Source organism: Hyaena hyaena, unplaced genomic scaffold, assembly GCF_003009895.1.
Source record: "Hyaena hyaena isolate Hyena2069 unplaced genomic scaffold, ASM300989v1 scaffold_1466, whole genome shotgun sequence".
In the NCBI taxonomy this organism is placed as follows: Eukaryota; Metazoa; Chordata; class Mammalia; order Carnivora; family Hyaenidae; genus Hyaena; species Hyaena hyaena.
This window is the reverse complement of record NW_024082105.1, coordinates 262,609-280,949: the sequence shown is the minus strand read 5'-3', so window position 1 is coordinate 280,949 and position 18,341 is coordinate 262,609. Positions and strand designations below refer to the sequence as shown.

The window sequence follows — 18,341 nt, the reverse complement described above, 5'->3', positions numbered from 1 at the left end:
GGCGTCCTGAGGGGTCCCTCGGGCCCGGCGGCGTCCTGAGGGGTCCCTCGGGCCCGGCGGCGTCCTGAGGGGTCCCTCGGGCCCGGCGGCGTCCTGAGGGCAGGGCGAGGCGGCTTTCCGGGACGCACAGCTGGGGGTGGGGCGCTCCTCGGACGAGCCCATCCCCTGCCTCCGCGTCAGAGCACCTCGTCCCGGTTCCCTAGGCCCGCCCCCTCCCCTGAAGCCCCCCCCCTTTTTTTTTTGCTGGAAAGAATCTGGCCCCCTCCGCCTCCCCCAACTCAAACTCCGCCTCGAAGGAACCCCGGAGCTGGCTCGGTCCCCTCCCCCTGCCGGACGTCTTCCACCGCCGCGGGCGCTCGGGGCGTTTGGACTTCGGGCTCCTTCCCTCCCGTTTTCCCGCCGCCCCGCCCCGCGTCCCGCCCGCGCTCTGTCGCTTTAAGCCGGTGTCTAGGGCTGCGCCCTCCCGCGCCCCTGCCGGCGCTCCACGACCGCTGCTCGCCGCCCCTCCCGCTCCTCCTCCCGCTCCTCCTCCTCCCGCGCTCCGTCTCGTCCTCGCAGCCGCCGGCCCGCCGCCCGCTCCGCTGCTCGCAGCCTCCGGGACCCGCAGCCATGGCCGACATCAAGACGGGCATCTTCGCCAAGAACGTGCAGAAGCGGCTCAACCGCGCGCAGGAAAAGGTCAGAGCGGGCGGCGGGGCCGCTGGCGGGGGCCGGGCGGGCCGGGGGAGCGGCGGAGGCCGGGGCCGGGGTGCGGGGCCGCCCTGCGCTGCGCCGCGGCGACTGCGGCGAGGCGGCCGCGGGCGGGGAGGCGGGAGCGCCGGGTCGCGCGGTCCGCGCGAGTCTCCCGGGCCCGGCTCGCCCCCCGCGCGCCCTCCGGGGTCCGGCTCGCCCCCCGCGCGCCCTCCCGGCGGGCGACTGCGCGAGCGGCGGCAGGTGCGGCGGCCCCGCCGCGGTCCCCGGGGCCCAGCGCGTCTCCCCGCCGCGGCCGCCCGCTTCCCGCTGGCCCGCGGGTTCGGGCGGGAGATGGCGGCAGCGGCCCTCCCGCGGGGGGTCTCCCGGGGACCCGAGTGCGGCAGAAACGGCTGGTGCAGCGCAGAGGCTACCCCCCCCCCCCAATCCGTAGGGACCCATCGGGCTCATCTCGGAAAACCAAATGACTTTAACACAGCGCTGTCGAGTGAATCCTGGAGTTCAAAATAGACATCTAGACACACGCTCTTCTTCTTCTGTGTATGTTTTTGGGTGGTCTCTCTCCGTACGTTCCCCTCTTGGGCGCCAGTGTCCTCTGGAAGGTCAGAATAAATGTGACCTGAACCTAACAGTTCTTGCACATTTCTGCACAAAGGAGGGCATTTTATTGCATGAAAAAAAAAATCCACATTGCACGCTCAGGTTGGGTTCCCTAGTGTTTTACAAGCTCTTCAGCAAATCGGCCCCTCAGTAATTTATTGTTCTCCGCCAGAGATGGGCACAGATGCACCCCAGGTTTGCGCCAAGCGCAGCCCTGTGCAGTTGAGGTATTGTGACAGGCGCGGGGCTCCCGGCCCCTCTCACCGCTTTGCACCGTGTCTCCAGCCGAAGGGTCAAGCACCACATTGAAAATGAACGCCGCCTACCTGAGCCCCAGGTTTGTACCAGTGGAACTGTGTTCCCTTTCCTGTGGCCGTATTTTCCGTCCCGGGGATTCTGGGTGTGGAGTGCAAGTCAGATTTGCCGCCTTGCTCAGAATGACCGTGAATGTGTCTCTTCAGACCCCGGCCCAGGTCCGGGTTTCTGGTTTCCACGCACCTGGGGGAACTGAGCAGAGGGGGCACCGACCCCTTGGCCCGTCTGTCCCCAGGCCCAGAGGCTGCCTCCAGCCCCTCCCTCCACACATGCACACTCCCGCAGTAAGAGGATTGTATTTCTTTTAATATCCGCCCGAGCTCACCCTGAGCCCACGAGAACCTCCTCCTTTCCCCTCCTGCCCCTCCTTCGGCAGCCGCCTTAGCAGGGCTTCCTGGCCTCTTCCAGTCCTGCCTGCTCGCTTGTCCAGAAAGTAGCTAAGGATCCGCTGGGATCCCAGCCCGGGTTTGTCACCGCTGGGATCCCAGCCCGGGTTTGTCATCGTTTTTCCAGGCTCCACTTTACCCACTTGTAGATATCCCTCCCCGCTCTCCACTTCCAGCTAATTACTCGAATCTTTGGCCTGAAGCTTTTTACGGAGTCCGCTTTCCATCTGTGAAAGAATTTAGTGATACAGTCCGCCTTTTCACATATTAAACTATTTCTTAATCTAGGTCACCAGCTGTTAATATGCTAAAAATAAATGAAAAGATATTGTAATCTGTCTTACAGAGCATTGCAAGCCCTTATGAATTGTTGAAAACTCACTATGTCCTTATTAAGGTCAAGTGTGTATTACAATCAAAGCGGTTCTGGATGGTGGTTACTTTTCCATGGGAGGGAGTTTGAAGGGAGGCTTATATGGGGCTTCAACTACCCTGTTTTCTTCCCTGGGGAAAGTGCTGGTGAAAAGTGCCTGCTGCACCACATTTCAGGCGTTAAGACACCGAAAGGCTTGAGAGTATGGTTTCCGCCTGTGGGTAAGTTCCGCCTCTTTCTTGAGCCGGAAATGGGATGTGGGAATCCAGGTGAGGTAGCCCAGCCAAGACCAAACAGAAGCTACTGGAGGGTGGAAAACACAGGAAGTGGCTGCTGAAGGCATTAGACATCTCCCCCAGAGATTCCTTCCTTTTATGTCTTTGGACTATTCCTTTTCTATGATGCACAGAATACTCCATCGCAGTATCTGTATACATCACGTGTTCTTGAGACCTTGGCTTCTTGTTCTGACAACCACAATTTCTCCAAAGAGAATCTACTTGCTTGAGTTTCTCATCTTCTGTGCTACACCCAACAGTTGCATGCATTTTGGTTCCAAATGCATGATGGAAACTACACTTAGAGGCGTCTTAAGATTTTTTAAAAATGAATTTAAAATACATGAAAAGATTTTTTAAAGACATTTATTTATTTTTGAGAGACAGAGAGAAACAGAACACAAGCTGGGGAGGGGCAGAGAGAGAGAGAGGGAGACAGAATCGGAAGCAGGCTCCAGGCTCTGGGCCATCAGCCCAGAGCCCAGTGCAGGGCTTGAACCCACGGACTGCGAGATCAGATGCTTAACCGACTGAGCCCCCCAGGTGCCCCCCAAATACACTTTTTTGATTGAAGGTCTGTGAGGGTTCAGTGGAGAAAGAGTGAAATATATATAAGCGAGAAATAAAACGGCCAACAAATTAGGACAGTTATAATTCTACTACCCAGAAATTTCACTATCATTTAATGTGTAGTATAGTAGCTCTTTTCCCATATTTACACATACATATTTATAATAAAAGCAGGCTTTTTTTTAACCTGCTCATTTTTAACCCAAAGTTTTTTTAACCTGCTTATTTCATGTACATATTTTCCATCAACATTTTAAATGAGTGAACAGTATTGGAATGCACGATTTAAAACAATTTTTTTTAAAGTTTATTTATTTTTGAGAGATAGAGAGTGAGCAGAAGAGGGGCAGAGAGAGAGGGAGACACAGAATCTAAAACATGCTTCAGGCTCTGAGCTGTTAGCACAGAGCCCGATGTGGAGCTTGAACTCACAAGCTGTGAGATCATGACCTGAGCTGAAGTCGGAGGTGCCCCTGGAATTCATGGATTTTAACGGATCTCCTATTTTTTGGATGTTCAGTTTCTAATGTTTCTGTATATAAATACAAATCAGGTAAACTTGTAGGGAAAATGTTTGCATACAGTAGGGAGAATGTTTGTGTACACCCTGAAATATTTCCTTAGATAAATCCCTAGAAGAATAATGGTTGTGTCCATTAACATTCTCACTGGCAGTACAAGACACCTGCCAATGCTCGATAATAAATTTAAAATAATCTATAGCTACGTCATTGGAAAAAATTGAGTTCCTTTTTGTTTTGTTTGATTATTGAAAACCAAACATTACTTTATGTAGTCCAATTTTTCTTTTCATTTGTGAATTGTGTTTCTGTTTTTGCCCACTGTGTTTAGCATCTGCTCCCTGTTCTGTGTAAGGGCAAAAACTATCAATTCTAAAGGTAACAAATATGGTTTCTTCCTTTTCTGTTTACTTTTTAATTTTTTGATGATTTTCTTCTGCCATAGAGAATGTTTATGTTTATATTGTGTTTATATTTTATGGTATAAGTGCTTAAATCTCTCCATTGATTTTGTATGGCTTCTCTCTTGGGTGTTGAATTAATCGGGGTCCTGGCTCTTGTAAAAAGTGGAAAACTCAGTTCAGACTGGTTTAAGGGGGGGCGCCTGGGTGGCTCAGTTGGTTAAGCGTCCAACTTCAGTTTAGGTCACGATCTCACGGTTCGTGGGTTCGAGCCCTCCGTCGGGCTCTGTCCTGACAGCTAGCTCAGAGCCTGGAGCCTGCCTCAGATTCTGTGACTCCCTCTCTCTCTGACCCTCCTCTGCTCACGCTGTCTCTCTCTCTCTCTCAGAAATAAATAAAAAAAATTTTAAAAAAATTTAAAAAAATGAACAAAAAACCCCAAACTGGTTTAAGGAAAAAGGGGAATGTAATCACTAAAAATAACAATATGGCTCCTGCACATACAAACCTGGGTGAGATTTTAACGTATAAATATATATTTATATTAAACTATAAGGGTTTTTATACATATGCATATATATAAATGTATGCATATGTGTGTATTATATATTAACTCATTTGATTCTGTGAGGTCGGTGTTATTTCTGTCCCTATTTTATTAAAAAATTTTTTTTGTTTAACGTTTATTTTTGAGAGAGAGAGCATGCCAGGGGAAGGGCAGAGAGAGGGGGCACAGAGAATCCAAAGCAGGCTCCATGCTGACAGCAGCAGGCGTGATGCAGGATTCCAACTCAGGAACTGAAGGTCAAGACCTGAGCTGAAATCGGACCGTCAATCGACTGAGCCACCCAGTGCCCATGTGTCCTCATTTTTAAGATGAGGAAGGGGGTGCCTGGGTGGCTCAGTCAGTTGAGTGTCCACCGTAAGTCATAATCTCACAGTTTGTGGGTTTGGGCCTCTCATGGGGCCCTGTGCTGACAGCTCAGATCCTGGACCCTGCCTTGGATTCCCTCTCCCCCTCTCTGCCACTCCCCCTTTTGTGCATGCATGCTCTCTCTCTCTCTCTCAAATAAAAATGTTTCAAAAAAATGAAGAAGAGGTTAAGTGACCTGCCAGAGTCATACAGTTACTAAGTAGTAAATGTGAAGTGTGAACCCAAGCTTCCCATTATGTGATACTGCCTCTTTTTTTTTTTAAATTTTTTTTTTTAATGTTTTATTTATTTCTAGGAGAGAGAGAGAGAGACAGCATGAGCAGGGGAGGGTCAGAGAGAGAGGGAGTCACAGATTGAAACAGGTTCCAGGCTCTGAGCTGGCAGTCAGCACAGAGCCCGACGCGGGGCTCGAACCCACGAACCGCGAGATCATGACCTAAGCGAAAGTCGGACGCTTAACCGACTAAGCCACCCAGGCGCCCCATGTGATACTGCCTCTTATAATTAATGAAAACGGCAGGGGTAGACAAACTTCAGACCTCCTGGAACCTGGGGTTCAGCCACAGACATCGGAGCTCACGTGCCTTCTCCCCATCTCTCCTCCTGGCTGTTCATTCTGGCAGCCCCCGTCTTGGGCAGGTTCTCCTGTCTTGGTGGCAAGATGGCTGTCAGCAGCTCTAGATAAGCACTGTTTTCCCTTCGGCATTTACACAGAACTCAGTATAGCTCTCATTGTCCCAAGTTGGGCCTTGTGCGTCTTCTTAGGAGGAAAGATGTCTCTCTGGCCAAGGAACAGGTTGGATTGGGCCTGAGTCACAGACTCCTACTGTTGCCGGGTTGGAGAAGTTCCCCTTGGACCATATGGACACTGGTGGAGAAAGAAGGAAAATCGGAGTATAGAAGGGGGATTGAATGCTGCAATGGCAAAATAAAAGGTATCCCCTGAGGTGTACATGTTTGTCCCATGTTTATATAAATAGATGTTTTGTAATTTATAATTTAATGTTTGCCAAAAGAATTCTTACCAAATTAATATATGCAATTGAAAAACTCAAATATAATAAAATAACATAAAAAGTTTATTATGAAAAGTAGTAGGCCCTGTCCCCTCCCCTCAGCCTCGTCTGTTTCCCCAGAGGTACTAACCACAACATCACTGTAAAATATGGTTGTATAGAATAACTACTTCTTGATCCGTCTTTTCACATTTGGTGAATATAGGTAAAGATTTAGCTCTCTTGGGTTCATTTCTGTATTTCCACATCTTTAGTAATATATTTTGCCATAAGCAAAAACTGTTGATTGCTGAGGATGATATTTTTAAAAATTAAAGTATAGTTTTTATTGAATAAACTATATAGATCTTAAGTATTCCATTTGGAAAATTTTTATGTATGTGGATATCTACATAGTTATCACCCAGGTCAAGTTATAGAACATTTGTATTCTACCAGATACCCATCATCCTTCATGCTTCTCCTCTTTTTTATCTGTTTAGATTCCTTTATTTTAAATTCCTTTACTGTCATTTCCCTGATAAGCATCTTTACATGTACTTCTTGGTAATTTTATATATTCTTTTGTGAGGTGTCAAAGTCTTTTGGCTATGTTTTTATTTGGGTTGCTTGTCATTTTATTATTGATATGAGGAATTTATTTATATGTTCAGGATGTGAACCTTGTCAAATAGATGTTTCACAAGTGTTTTCTTTCAGAAAGTGGTTTGCTTTTTTGCTTTCTTAATGGTACCCTTGGATAAACTGAAGTTTTACATTTTTATGAAGTTTTATCTGAGGATTAAGTTTTTCATTCAGCTTTTTGTTTTCCCTGGAGTTAATAATTGCCTTTTTTGGGGGCTTATTTTTCCTATGAACTATTTACAATTATTTGTTCTTACTTCATTATGTCTGTCATTGCCCATCAATATTATTATCAAAGCCTCAGTATATAAGATAAGGTAACTGTTCTGTTTTCTCTACTGAAGGATCCCTCTGTAGGCCCTTTTGCTGTATCTGGGCTGATTTTCTTTCTAGGGGTGCTTACTGTAAATCTGTCATCCTTTGTCTTCCCTTGCTGGTTTTGGGATCAAGGAAGGGCTTGAAGGCTCATCTATCCTATATTCCCAGGCTTTCAAACAGTCCCCTGTTATCAGTGTTGTGCTTCATACTCACTGTATGCAGTACTTGTTGCCTTGGGTTTTCAGCTTGAGTGTTTGTGTGTGTGACTGTGCAATGAGAATTGGGTACTTTTTCATTGGTTGCTCTCTATAGGCACTTCTTTTTTTGTTTTACCTTTCTCTGCTTTGCTGAGCTATTTCCATTCTTCCATCCTTTGTTCGGTTTCTCTAAAATGTATTAAACTCTCTGATCTACTAAAAATGCCTCCCCTGTTTTTGTCATTGTATGCTCACACCTTCTTTATTCCTTTACTATCATTTTAGTTGGGCTTTGGGAGGATATGGAAATAAACACAGTCAATCTGTCTGTTTTTCCTTTTTTAAAAAATTTTTAAAATGTTTTATTTATTTCTGAGAGAGAGAGACAGAGACAGAGAGACAGAGACAGAGAGACAATGTGAGCAGGGGAGGGTCAGAGAGAGAGGGAGACACAGAATCTGAAACAGGTTTCAGGCTCCGAGCTGTCAGCACAGAGCCCGACGCGGGGCTCGAACCCACGAACCGTGAGATCATGACCTGAGCCAAAGTTGGACGCTAAACTGACTGAGCCACCCTGGCGCCCTTGTCTGTTTTTCCATAAGCCTTTCTACTTAAATATTTAACCCCTCTGAGATTTATTTTTTGTTCATCTCCTTCTGTGAAATCCAGTGGCATTTATTTGGTCTTAGCCATCCTTGACTTCTGTGCAATATTTAAATTGGTGGAGAAGTGTAAACATTTTTAAACCTTTAAATATTTTTTAACATGATTCTTGTGAGCAGGGAAACTTTTGGTATGTTATAATATGGAACTCTTTAGGCATTGTTTTTGCTTCTTTGTGTTTTGTTTTAATAAGGGAGTTACATATTTAAATCCTTACTTTTTAAATTCTCAGGAAGTGTCCAGTTTGATATTCTTTGGCCCAGTTTATGTGTCCCAAGTGAAAATTACATAACAGTCTTAGGTGTAATTTTTTTCGTGTAACTAAATTGAAAGTACTTGAGGACAGGGACTCACGTGTCTTGTAAATGGTATGTATTTGGTGATGATGCATTGATTTGACTTTCTGTGTTCTTGCTTGTTCATATTGCACCCCTATAAAGCACTTCCACATTATTCTTTCTCTGTCTTTTGTGAAATTATCATAAGGGTTTCACTGTGTATCACTGTCATTTTTTCTGTGATTTTGTGAAAGTAGTATATGAAATAAATTACTCTTACAGGTTCTGTACCTGGTTAAAACTCCAATAATATTAGATTGAACTGAGCTAACTTGTCATTTTTATAAGTCAAACAGCCAAATATTGGTAGAGTCTTGTGGTTGATTGTGCGATATATCAAGAAAAAAACAATGTCATTTCCTCCCATACACCTAATTATATGACATTTGTGTTTTTTTTTTAAATTACTGCTTTGCTGATGCCCACAGTTACATTTGTTCTCAAAGAGAAACATGTGGATGGTGTTTCTGTGTGCATGTGCTTGTGTACATGTGTATATGTATGTTTGATGTAAATAGAAGATTCTTGTTTTGTTTTGTTTCTTAATTTAAGAGAGAGAGTGAGCGGGCACGCAAGTGGGGGAGAGGGGCAGAGGGAGAGACTCTCAAACAAGCTCTGCACTGAGCGTGGATGTGGTGCTGGATCCCACGACCCTGGGATCATTACCTGAGTCAGATGTGTGGCTTTTATGACCACACATAAAATTATACGACACGTTATATCTGAAGACACTTTGGACACTGCGTCTCTGAGGCAATTAAGGATTTCCTCTTTCAAGGTCATCGTAAGCTTTCTTGTTGCCTGCTTCTACATTGTGCAAGCTTATGCCTTCTCTTCCATTAAGATCATTTTCTGGGTATATTAAAAACTGCCAGAATTAGGGGCGCCTGGGTGGCTTAGTCGGTTAAGCGTCCGACTTTCGCTTAGGTCATGATCTTGCGGTTCATGGGTTCGAGCCCCGCATCGGGCTCTGTGCTGACTGCCAGCTCGGACCCTGGAGACTGTTTCAGAGTCTGTGACTCCCTCTCTCTCTGACCGTCCCCTGCTCACGCTGTCTCTCTCTCTCTCTCTCTCTCCTAGAAAAAAAAAAAACAAAAAAAAGCTGCCAGAATTCAAGTAACACAAGGATATTCTTGACAAAGTCAGGCTTCCATCTTTCTTTCTCCTTTTTGTTTTTTTTTAACAGACACTCAAAAGTTACTTTTCTCCTTTACCTGATGACATATTGTGTGTGTGACATGTGTATGTGTGAGATCTCTATGTCATACGCTAGAGAAGTCAACTTGCCTGTGGACCAGTGCACCTTAAAATACCTGAAATACTTATATAAATAATATAGGCTATTTTATTTGGGGTATAAAATTAGGTCTTGTTTCTTTGAATATTCAAATTAAATGATTTCAACATCTCATCCAGTGTATCATAAGAATCTCTTATTCTTCTCTGGGTGTCTGTCTTGTGATAAATTCAGCAATCCTAGGGGGAGTTCCCTCTCTCTAAAGGAGTCAGTGGTTTTTACCATGACCTTGTGGAAAATGGTCCCAAAAGGGTATCTAGCAGTCAGATGTCATTCTTGTCCCCCAGGTGAACACCCCCACAAATGGTTCCCATAGTAACGGCAGGGGCAGGAAGCCTTTCTTTCTAGGTTATCTCCAAGTGTGGACACTCAGTGCTGCAGCATGCCTGAGCTCCACACGTATGATCCATGGGCTTATCATTTCCAAATACACCTGCACATATATACACATAGCTGCCCCACTCCAAGATTTCCCATGATGCCAGGGTTCCTGAGTTAGGAAAGACTGGATGTCATCAAACACTGATTATCCATTCCATTCCATTGCACTTTGTTCCATTTCCAATAAAATGCTTGTGGGACCATACCGAATTGATCTCAAGACTACAGTTTGAAGTCACTACCCTAGAGGACCTCCAGCATTTTTTCCTTTATGTTGACTTTTGTCACTTCCTTTATGTTGACTTCATTCCATTCAGGGATTGGCGGATGGGTATAAGTGCATACGTGTGTGTGTGTGTGTGTATCTATGATTAGGTTTCAAACAAAAAATACTATAAAGCACTCTGGGAGGGGTTGAATAGAGAAGGGAGAGTATTTAAAAAAATAATCTGTTCTTGTGGCTTCTTAAAGTTTGAGAATTTCAACCGTACTGTTTAAACACTTTTTTTTTTTTTTTTTTTTTTAGCAATTTCTAGGGGCCATGTGAGTAGAGCTTCTGAGGAAATAAGGGCTTGTAGGCTTCTGTGAAAGGGATAACATACGTAAAGATCTTTTGTGTTACAGATACAATTTTCCAGAGAGTCTCCATAATCCCTAAGATTTACATAATGAAAGTACCATCATCACAAAGTTAAAAATTTTACCCATGAAGAAATATAATAAGAGTATATACATAGCATGCTGCAAAAATTAAAGTGATAGTGATCACAGTTGCTTGAGAACACATCCGTGGGCCAACTTTTAATATAGAAATGCTGAAACTTCATTCTTATTGATTCAAAATCTAAATTTAAGTATAGTACTTTAGTAGATTCATTTCCTGAATACATATTGAGTGAATTTCTTATTAGGAACGATGTTGGAAAAAGCCATGGGTAAGATCTTAGTTTTGAAATATTTGCTGTGCTACAAGCATATATCAATTTTGATTACCCTGAAGCAACTTAGAACAGGTATACAAAACCCAGAAAGCCACCAGGTCGATCATTTCAACTTATCGTCATACAGTTATTTAGTTGAAAGTTTAGTTCATACATGGGAAGAACCTGAATATATCTGTGCCATGTATTTTTTGTGTCTTAAAAGTGCCTATAATAATTTTTTAGGCAAGTGTCTCAATCAGTCAGGTGTTTGACTCTCAATTTCAGCTCAGGTCAACATCTCAGTCATGAGATTGAGTTCCTTGTCAGGCTCTGTGCTAAGCGTGGAGCCCACTTGGGATTCTTTCTTTCCCCCTCTCTCTCTGTTCCTCCCCTGCTCGTGTGCACAGGCCCTCTCTCTCTCTCTCTCTGTCTCTCAGAATAAAGAAATAAATGTTTAAATTAAGAATTTAATTAATACACATGGGCCCATATGTAAGTGTACTCTTGTTATAGTACCTAATACTGAGTAAAGGATGCTAAACTTAGTAAAAGTGACATATTGTATTGTGAAGTCAGTCTGGTAGAATTCGTTCATTCATGTAGAGCCATTTACTAAGCCTCTAATGTGTGAAAGACACTTGGTAGATACTCATAATGATAGCAGTCAACAGGGCCAACCTGGTTGAGCATATCAACCAATAGGTGTTGGTAGAGAGATAAACTTAAAAAAAAAAATGTTTATTTTATCTTTTTAATTTTGAAAGAAAGAGAGAGAGAAGGAGAGAGAGAGAATCTCAAGACAGAGCCTTCTGCACTGTCAGCACAGAGCCTGATGTGGGGCTCCATTTCACAAACTGTGACATTATGACTTGAACCAAAATCAAGAGTCAGATGCTTAACCAACTGAGCCACCCAGGTGCCCCAAGAGATAAACTTTTGAACATAATAATAATGCCATGGTTATTACCAAAAAATCATAATTAAAAGTTCTGTGAGGATAAAAATAGTCTTTTATGTAAGTGGGTAACTCACCTAGAGAGGATTGGATGCCTCTACCTGAAGAATGTAGATGTTACGCTAGGATCCAAAGATGAGTTGTGATATTAAGCAGGGGGAAGGGGTAATGCGTTCAGTGATTACAGGAGTCAGGATGCATTCCATAGAAACACGGAATAAGAGTTGTGGAATATAGAAGTCAGAATCAAGTTTTCACACTGGTCTTATAAATGATCCTTTTCTACCATTTGTACTCAGTGAGGCAGGGGGGACCCTAACTGGGGTGGCCCTGCTGTACCAGCAATCCCTCTTTTGTGTTGATCAGATTTTTACCCTGACACGTTGAAGGGTTCTTGTGGGGCAGAGTTCCTCCTTGGCACAGAGGCAGGACACTGGATCAGAGCTGACTTGCCCTTTGAATTATACATACGTACGCAGATCGTACACAGTCACCCAAAGATGCTTTTCTACAATGGCAGTAAACTCCAACCCAGTCTGCTTTCATGGATTTGTAGGGTCCCTTACCGCAAACAGTCAGAAATTTAAAATAAAAATGAAAGCCCTGAAATGTCACACATTGACAAAGATTAGTTTGTTTTCTAAACAGAGGGTTTGATCAAAAGGTGTGATTGCATATGGATACCCAGCATTTAATGAGAGCGAGAGGGAGCGAGAGACAGAGAGAGAAAGGACAGACAGGACACGCATGGTTAAGTCTGACTCCAACTTGACTTCATTATGTTGTGGGCATTGACGTGATTATTTCGCAGGCAGTGGTCTTGAATTTAAGAATAATCTGCGTGGGGTGATTTGCAGCTTGGAAGTAATCAAATTTGGAAGAGAATGTTTTGCAGCAGACCGGCTGAGTAGTATAGATAGGCCAGGCCTTGGAAGGAGCTCCCGTTTTGTGGTAGCACAGCCTTGAGCTGTACGATACCTTTCATATGCCTTGTAATTCCTCGATATTGGAAAAGTCCATTATAAGAAAACTTGTCTCTTAAACCTATGTATTTCTCTAGTAAAATCAATTTCCTGCCTTCTCTCTGTTCAGTGGGTTCTTCTCTGTGTCTCTAGAAAATGATGTACCCCCCCCCCCCCCCCTTTAGGAAATGCATGTGGCTGTGGGGACCACTGGCCTTCTAAAGCAGTGGGTTAGGACAGGTAAGGGCTTTCCTGGGGACTTATTTGGGTCCATATTGCTACTGTTTTTTTAAGGCATTTTCTAAAGTGTATTTATTTTGAGAGAAAGAGAGAGAGGAGAGAGAGCAGGCACACAAGCTGGAGAGGGGCAGAGAGAGAGAGAGGGAGAGAGAGAATCCCGAGCAGGCTGCAGGCTGACAGCAGGCTGACGTGGGGCTCGAACCCACAAACCATAGGATCATGACCTGAGCCGAAATCAAGAGTCAGACACAGCCAACTAAGCCACCCAGGCGCCCGCCCTCCAGAATCGGTCCTGTTATATATAGAGAATGAAATGAATCTGAAATCAAGTACCTCTATTCCAATGCTTTCTTCAAGTGTCACCAGGAATATTTGGGGAAGACAGGAGTCAAAATGCAGATTCCTGGGCCTAGTTAGGAACTTAACAGAAACTCTTAGGTAAGACATGCATTTTTTTTTTTTTTTTTACAAATAGTTTATTGTCAAATTAGTTTCTACATAACACTCAGTGCTCATCCCCAAAGTGCCCTCCTCCATGCCCACCCACATCCATCAGTCCTCAGTTTTTGTCAGCATTCAAGAGTCTCTCATGGTTTGCCTCTCTCCCTTTCCCCCACCATTTCCGCCCTTCTTCTCCCCCTTGCTCCTCCGTCAAGTTCCTCCTAATCCTCCTATACGTGCAAACATATGATATTTGTCCTTCTCTGCCTGACTTATTTCGCTCAGCATAACACCCTCAAGGTCCATCCATGTTGCTACACAAGGACATGCATTTTTAATAAGTTCCTCTGGTAATTAAAAGGCTCAGCCAAGTTTGCAAAACACATTGCTTTAGAGAAAGGACTTTGGTTGAGAATTTGTGGTGATTAATGATCTCCTAGGTCCACTTCAGGGTTATAACATGGTGAATTAGCCTTCTACTTCTCCATGATCTGTACATTTATCTCCAGTGTACAGAAGGAAGAGAGGTGAAGCACAGTACCCTTAGGGAATGCTTGAAAAATACCCTGGTGTTTAAAATGGCTCACTTAAATTTCAAATAGATCAGTCACTTTGAAATATTGGAAGTGTTTCATCAAGGGACAGATGTCTTCCTTGTTAGGGATGTTGTATAGCATAGAAGGCCAGATTCCGTGTAACCTGATTCTGTAAACAAAACAAAACAAAACAAAAACAAATTATAATTTTAGAGTGATGCTACTTAATGCATCAATCACAAAAAGCAGAAATGCCTGAAAAACGCTGCAGCGCATTTTTCGTAGGTGATAGAGGAGATGGGGTGAGTTTGAAAGAGTTATTTATAATTACACTGATTTTGTCTGTTTTCTCATGGAGTTTATAGTGATGAGATTGCTTAAGTGCCTAGTAGAGAGTGTGGTCAAAACTGGGGATGACTTTAGCCTCCTGTGAAAGAAGCCCTATTTGCTAGGAAGTAGACCATTCATTGTCAAGTTCAGTTTTTAAAAAATATTTTTTAAAGGATTTATGTGTCTATATTTTTTATTTTTATTTATTTATTTATTTTTTAAAAATATTTTTATTTATTTCTAGGAGAGAGAGAGAGACAGCGTGAGCAGGGGAGGGTCAGAGAGAGAGGGAGATACAGACTCTGAAATAGGCTCCAGGCTCTGAGCTGGCAGTCAGCACAGAGCCTGACGCGGGGCTTGAACCCACAAACCGCGAGATCATGACCTAAGCGAAAGTCGGACGCTTAACCGACTAAGCCACCCAGGCGCCCCTATATTCTTTTTTAAAGATTATTTATTTTGAAGGGGAGGGGCAGAGAGAGAAGGAGAGAGATTGAGAATTCCAAGCAGGCTCTGCACTGTCAGCTCAGAGCTCAGTGTGGGGTTCAGACTCATGAAACCGAGACCTGAGATCATGACCTGAGCTGAAACAAAGAGTGGGATGTTTAACCAGCTGAGCCACCCAGGCGCCCCATGTCTGTATTCTTAATGGATATTGTTTTATAGTTTTTTCTTTTGTGGTGTTTCATCTGATTTTGTTATCTGAGTAATAATGGTTTCAAAGAATGAATTGGGAAGTGGCCCCTCTCCTATTTTTTGGAAGAGTCTATGAAGATTGGTGTTAATTCTTCTAATATTTGTAGAAATCACCATTGAAGCCACTTAGGCTTCATTTTCTTTGATTTGTGGGAAGATTTTTGATTCCTAATAAATTCTCTTTATTTGTTTTAGGTCTATGCCGATTTTCTGTTTCTTTTTGAGTCTGTTTTGGTAGTTTGTGTCTTTCTAGGTATTTTCCATTTCATCTAGCTTATGTATCTACTTTGTTGACATACAATTATTCATAGTGTTCTTTTATATGGCAGTATTCTTTTTTAACTTTGTAAGGCTGGTTGCAATGTCATCTGTTTCATTCCTGGTTTTAGTATTTGAGTCTTCTCTCTATTTCTTGGTCACTCTAGCGAAAGGCTTGTCAATTTTGTTAATCACTCCAAAGAACCAACTTTTGGTTTCATTGGTTTTCTCTGTTGTTTTTCTGTTCTCTATTCCATTTACTTTCATGCTAATCTTTACTTTTTTTCCTTTCTTCTATTTGCCTTGTGTTTTGTTTGTGTTTAGTTTAACATGGAAGGTTAGGTAATTGATTTGACATCTTTTTAATACAGGTGCTTATAGCTCTAAATTTCTCATTAAGAAATTTAGCTGCATCCCATAAGTGTTGGTTTATTGTTTTCATTTTCTTTTATCTCAAAGTCTATCTAATTTTCTTTATGATTTTCTTTGATATATTAGTTATTTAGAAGTGTGTTGTTTTATTTCTATGGTTGTTAATTTTCTAAATTTCCCTTGTTATTAGTTTCTAATTTCATTCAGTTGTAGTTTGGATAACATTCTTTTTATCATCTCAGTCCTTTTAAATTTGTTGAGGGTGGGATTTGGGTGAAGATGGTCAAAGGTACAAACTTCCCATTATAAGATGAGTAAGTTATGGGTTGTAATATACAGCCTGATGACCATAGTTACAATTCTGTATTGTATATTGTAAGTTGCTGAAAAGGTAGGTCTTAAAAGTTCTCACAATAAGAAAAAAACTTGTAACTGTGAGATGATAGATGTTAACTAAATTTAGTGTGGTAATCATTTTGCACTATATACATGTGTTCAAATCATAAAATTGCACACCTTCCTTACACAGTGTTACATATCTAACTGTATCTCGGTAAAACTGGAAAAAATAAATTTATTGAGGCTTATGTTATGGTCTGACGTGTTGTCTATCCTGGACGATGTTCCATATCCACTTGAGAAGAATTGTAGTTTGCTGTAGTTGAATGAAGTCTCTGTAGATGTGTGCTAGGGCTCCTTGGCTTATAGTGATGTTCAGATCTTTTATCTCCTTATTGGTTTTCTGTCTAGTTCTATACAGTATTGAATATAAGGTATTGGAATCTTCAACTATTATTTTTGAATTCTGTGTCCTTCTCTTCAATTCTATTAGTTTTAGCTGCATATATTTTTGTACATTTTCTTTTTTTTTAATTTTTTTTTTTAAATTTATTTCTAGGAGAGAGAGGGAGAGAGAGACAGTGTGAGCAGGGGAGGGTCAGAGAGAGAGAGGGAGACACAGACTCTGAAATAGGCTCCAGGCTCTGAGCTGGCAGTCAGCACAGAGCCCGACACGGGGCTCGAACCCACGAACCGCGAGATCAGGACCTAAGCGAAAGTCGGACGCTTAACCGACTACGCCACCCAGGCGCCCCTATTTTTGTACATTTTCATTAGGTTTATAAGTGTTTCTATTATATCTTCACAAATTGACCTTTTGTCATTATAAAATGTCCTGCTTTGCATTTAGTAACATTTTTTTTTTCTTAAAGTCTGTTTCGTCTGATATAGACACTCCAGCTCTCTTTGGGTGACTCTTTGCATGGTATATATATATATATATCTTTTTCATTCTTGTACTTCCAACCTCATTTGTGTCTTGGAATCTAAATTGTGTTTCTTGCAGACAGTATGTTGTTTGAAATATATATTTTTTAAATGTTTTATTTATTTCTAGGAGAGAGAGACAGCGTGAGCAGGGGAGGGTCAGAGAGAGAGGGAGTCACAGACTGAAACAGGCTCCAGGCTCTGAGCTGGCAGTCAGCACAGAGCCCGACGCGGGGCCTGAACCCACAAACTGCGAGATTATGACCTGAGCGAAAGTCAGACGCTCAACCGACTAAGCCACCCAGGTGCCCCTGTAGTTTGATATTTTTTATCTATTCTGCCAATCTCTGCCTTTTAATGGTAGTGTTTAATTTATTTACATTTATTGTAATTATTGATAAAGTAGGATTTATGTTTACTATTGATATTTTATTTATTTTTGTTTCTCAGTTCCTCATCATTGCCTTTTTTGTGTTAAATAGTTATTTTATAGAATGCCATTTAAACAATTTTTAGGTGTATTTATTTACTTGAGAGAGAGAATGAGCAAGGGAGGGGCAGAGAGAGAATCCCAGGCAGACTCCACTATCAGCATAGAACCTGATGTGGGGCTTGAACTCATGAACCACGAGATCATGATCTAAGTTGAAACTGAGTCAGATGCTTAACCAGCTGAGCCACCCAGGTTCCCCTATAGAATGCCGTTTTAATTCCCTTGTTTCTTTTACGGTGATTTTTAATACCAACTTAACTTCACTAGTATACAAAATTTTACTCCTGTAGAGCTCCATTACTCCTGTGTAGCTCCCCATTTATGTACTGTGATTGTCAAACAAATTATGTATGTATATATTCTATGTCCATCAACAAAATTTGTAATTGCTGGATTATGCAGTTGTCTTTTAAATCAGATAGAATAAAAAACAATGAGTTACAAACAAAAAATGTATTTATACTGTATTTTACATTTACCTGTGAAAGTACCTATTTCAAAATAGATATTTCTCATGAAATTGACTCTACTAAGTAATCCGTAGATCATTTTGAAGACTAAAGGAAGATCATGGTAGGAGATATCTAGTGGTTAGCACATTTATTAAATATAACCATAGCTAAAAACAAAGTAAGGAGTTAGCTTTTAGCTTTACTGTAAATAAATCTATACCTACATTCTCTTAGTCTGTTTGGATCACTGAGAAAAGGTTTCAGACTCCTCTTAACAGTTTTATAGCTCTGTAGTTAGGAGCTATTAAGTACCACTTAAGACTTAACTCAAAATATATCCAACGTTCTATGCTTTTTTGTTTTTGTTTTTTTTCTGGGTCCTTGTAGCTTTTATCAGATTCTCAGAAAGAACCTTAAAATGCTTAAACAGCAGTGGGTCGATAGTATTAAGGGACTTTTTGTTTAAACATTCCCATAAAATTCTTGAAGAGCAGGAAGGAGAATGAAGTCATTAG

At 42.3% G+C, this 18,341-nt stretch overlaps 1 protein-coding gene across 1 annotated transcript in view; it reads left to right on the top strand.

Annotated features, from left to right (window-relative positions):
- The first annotated feature begins 571 nt into the window (after window positions 1-571).
- Window positions 572-18,341, top strand: part of AMPH (amphiphysin) — a 240,897-nt gene continuing 223,127 nt past the window's right edge. Inside the window, exon 1 of the mRNA XM_039223853.1 lies at window positions 572-678. Within this exon, the coding sequence (XP_039079784.1) occupies window positions 610-678 (69 nt within the window). The 5' untranslated portion in view covers window positions 572-609. The remainder of the gene's footprint in view (window positions 679-18,341) is intronic.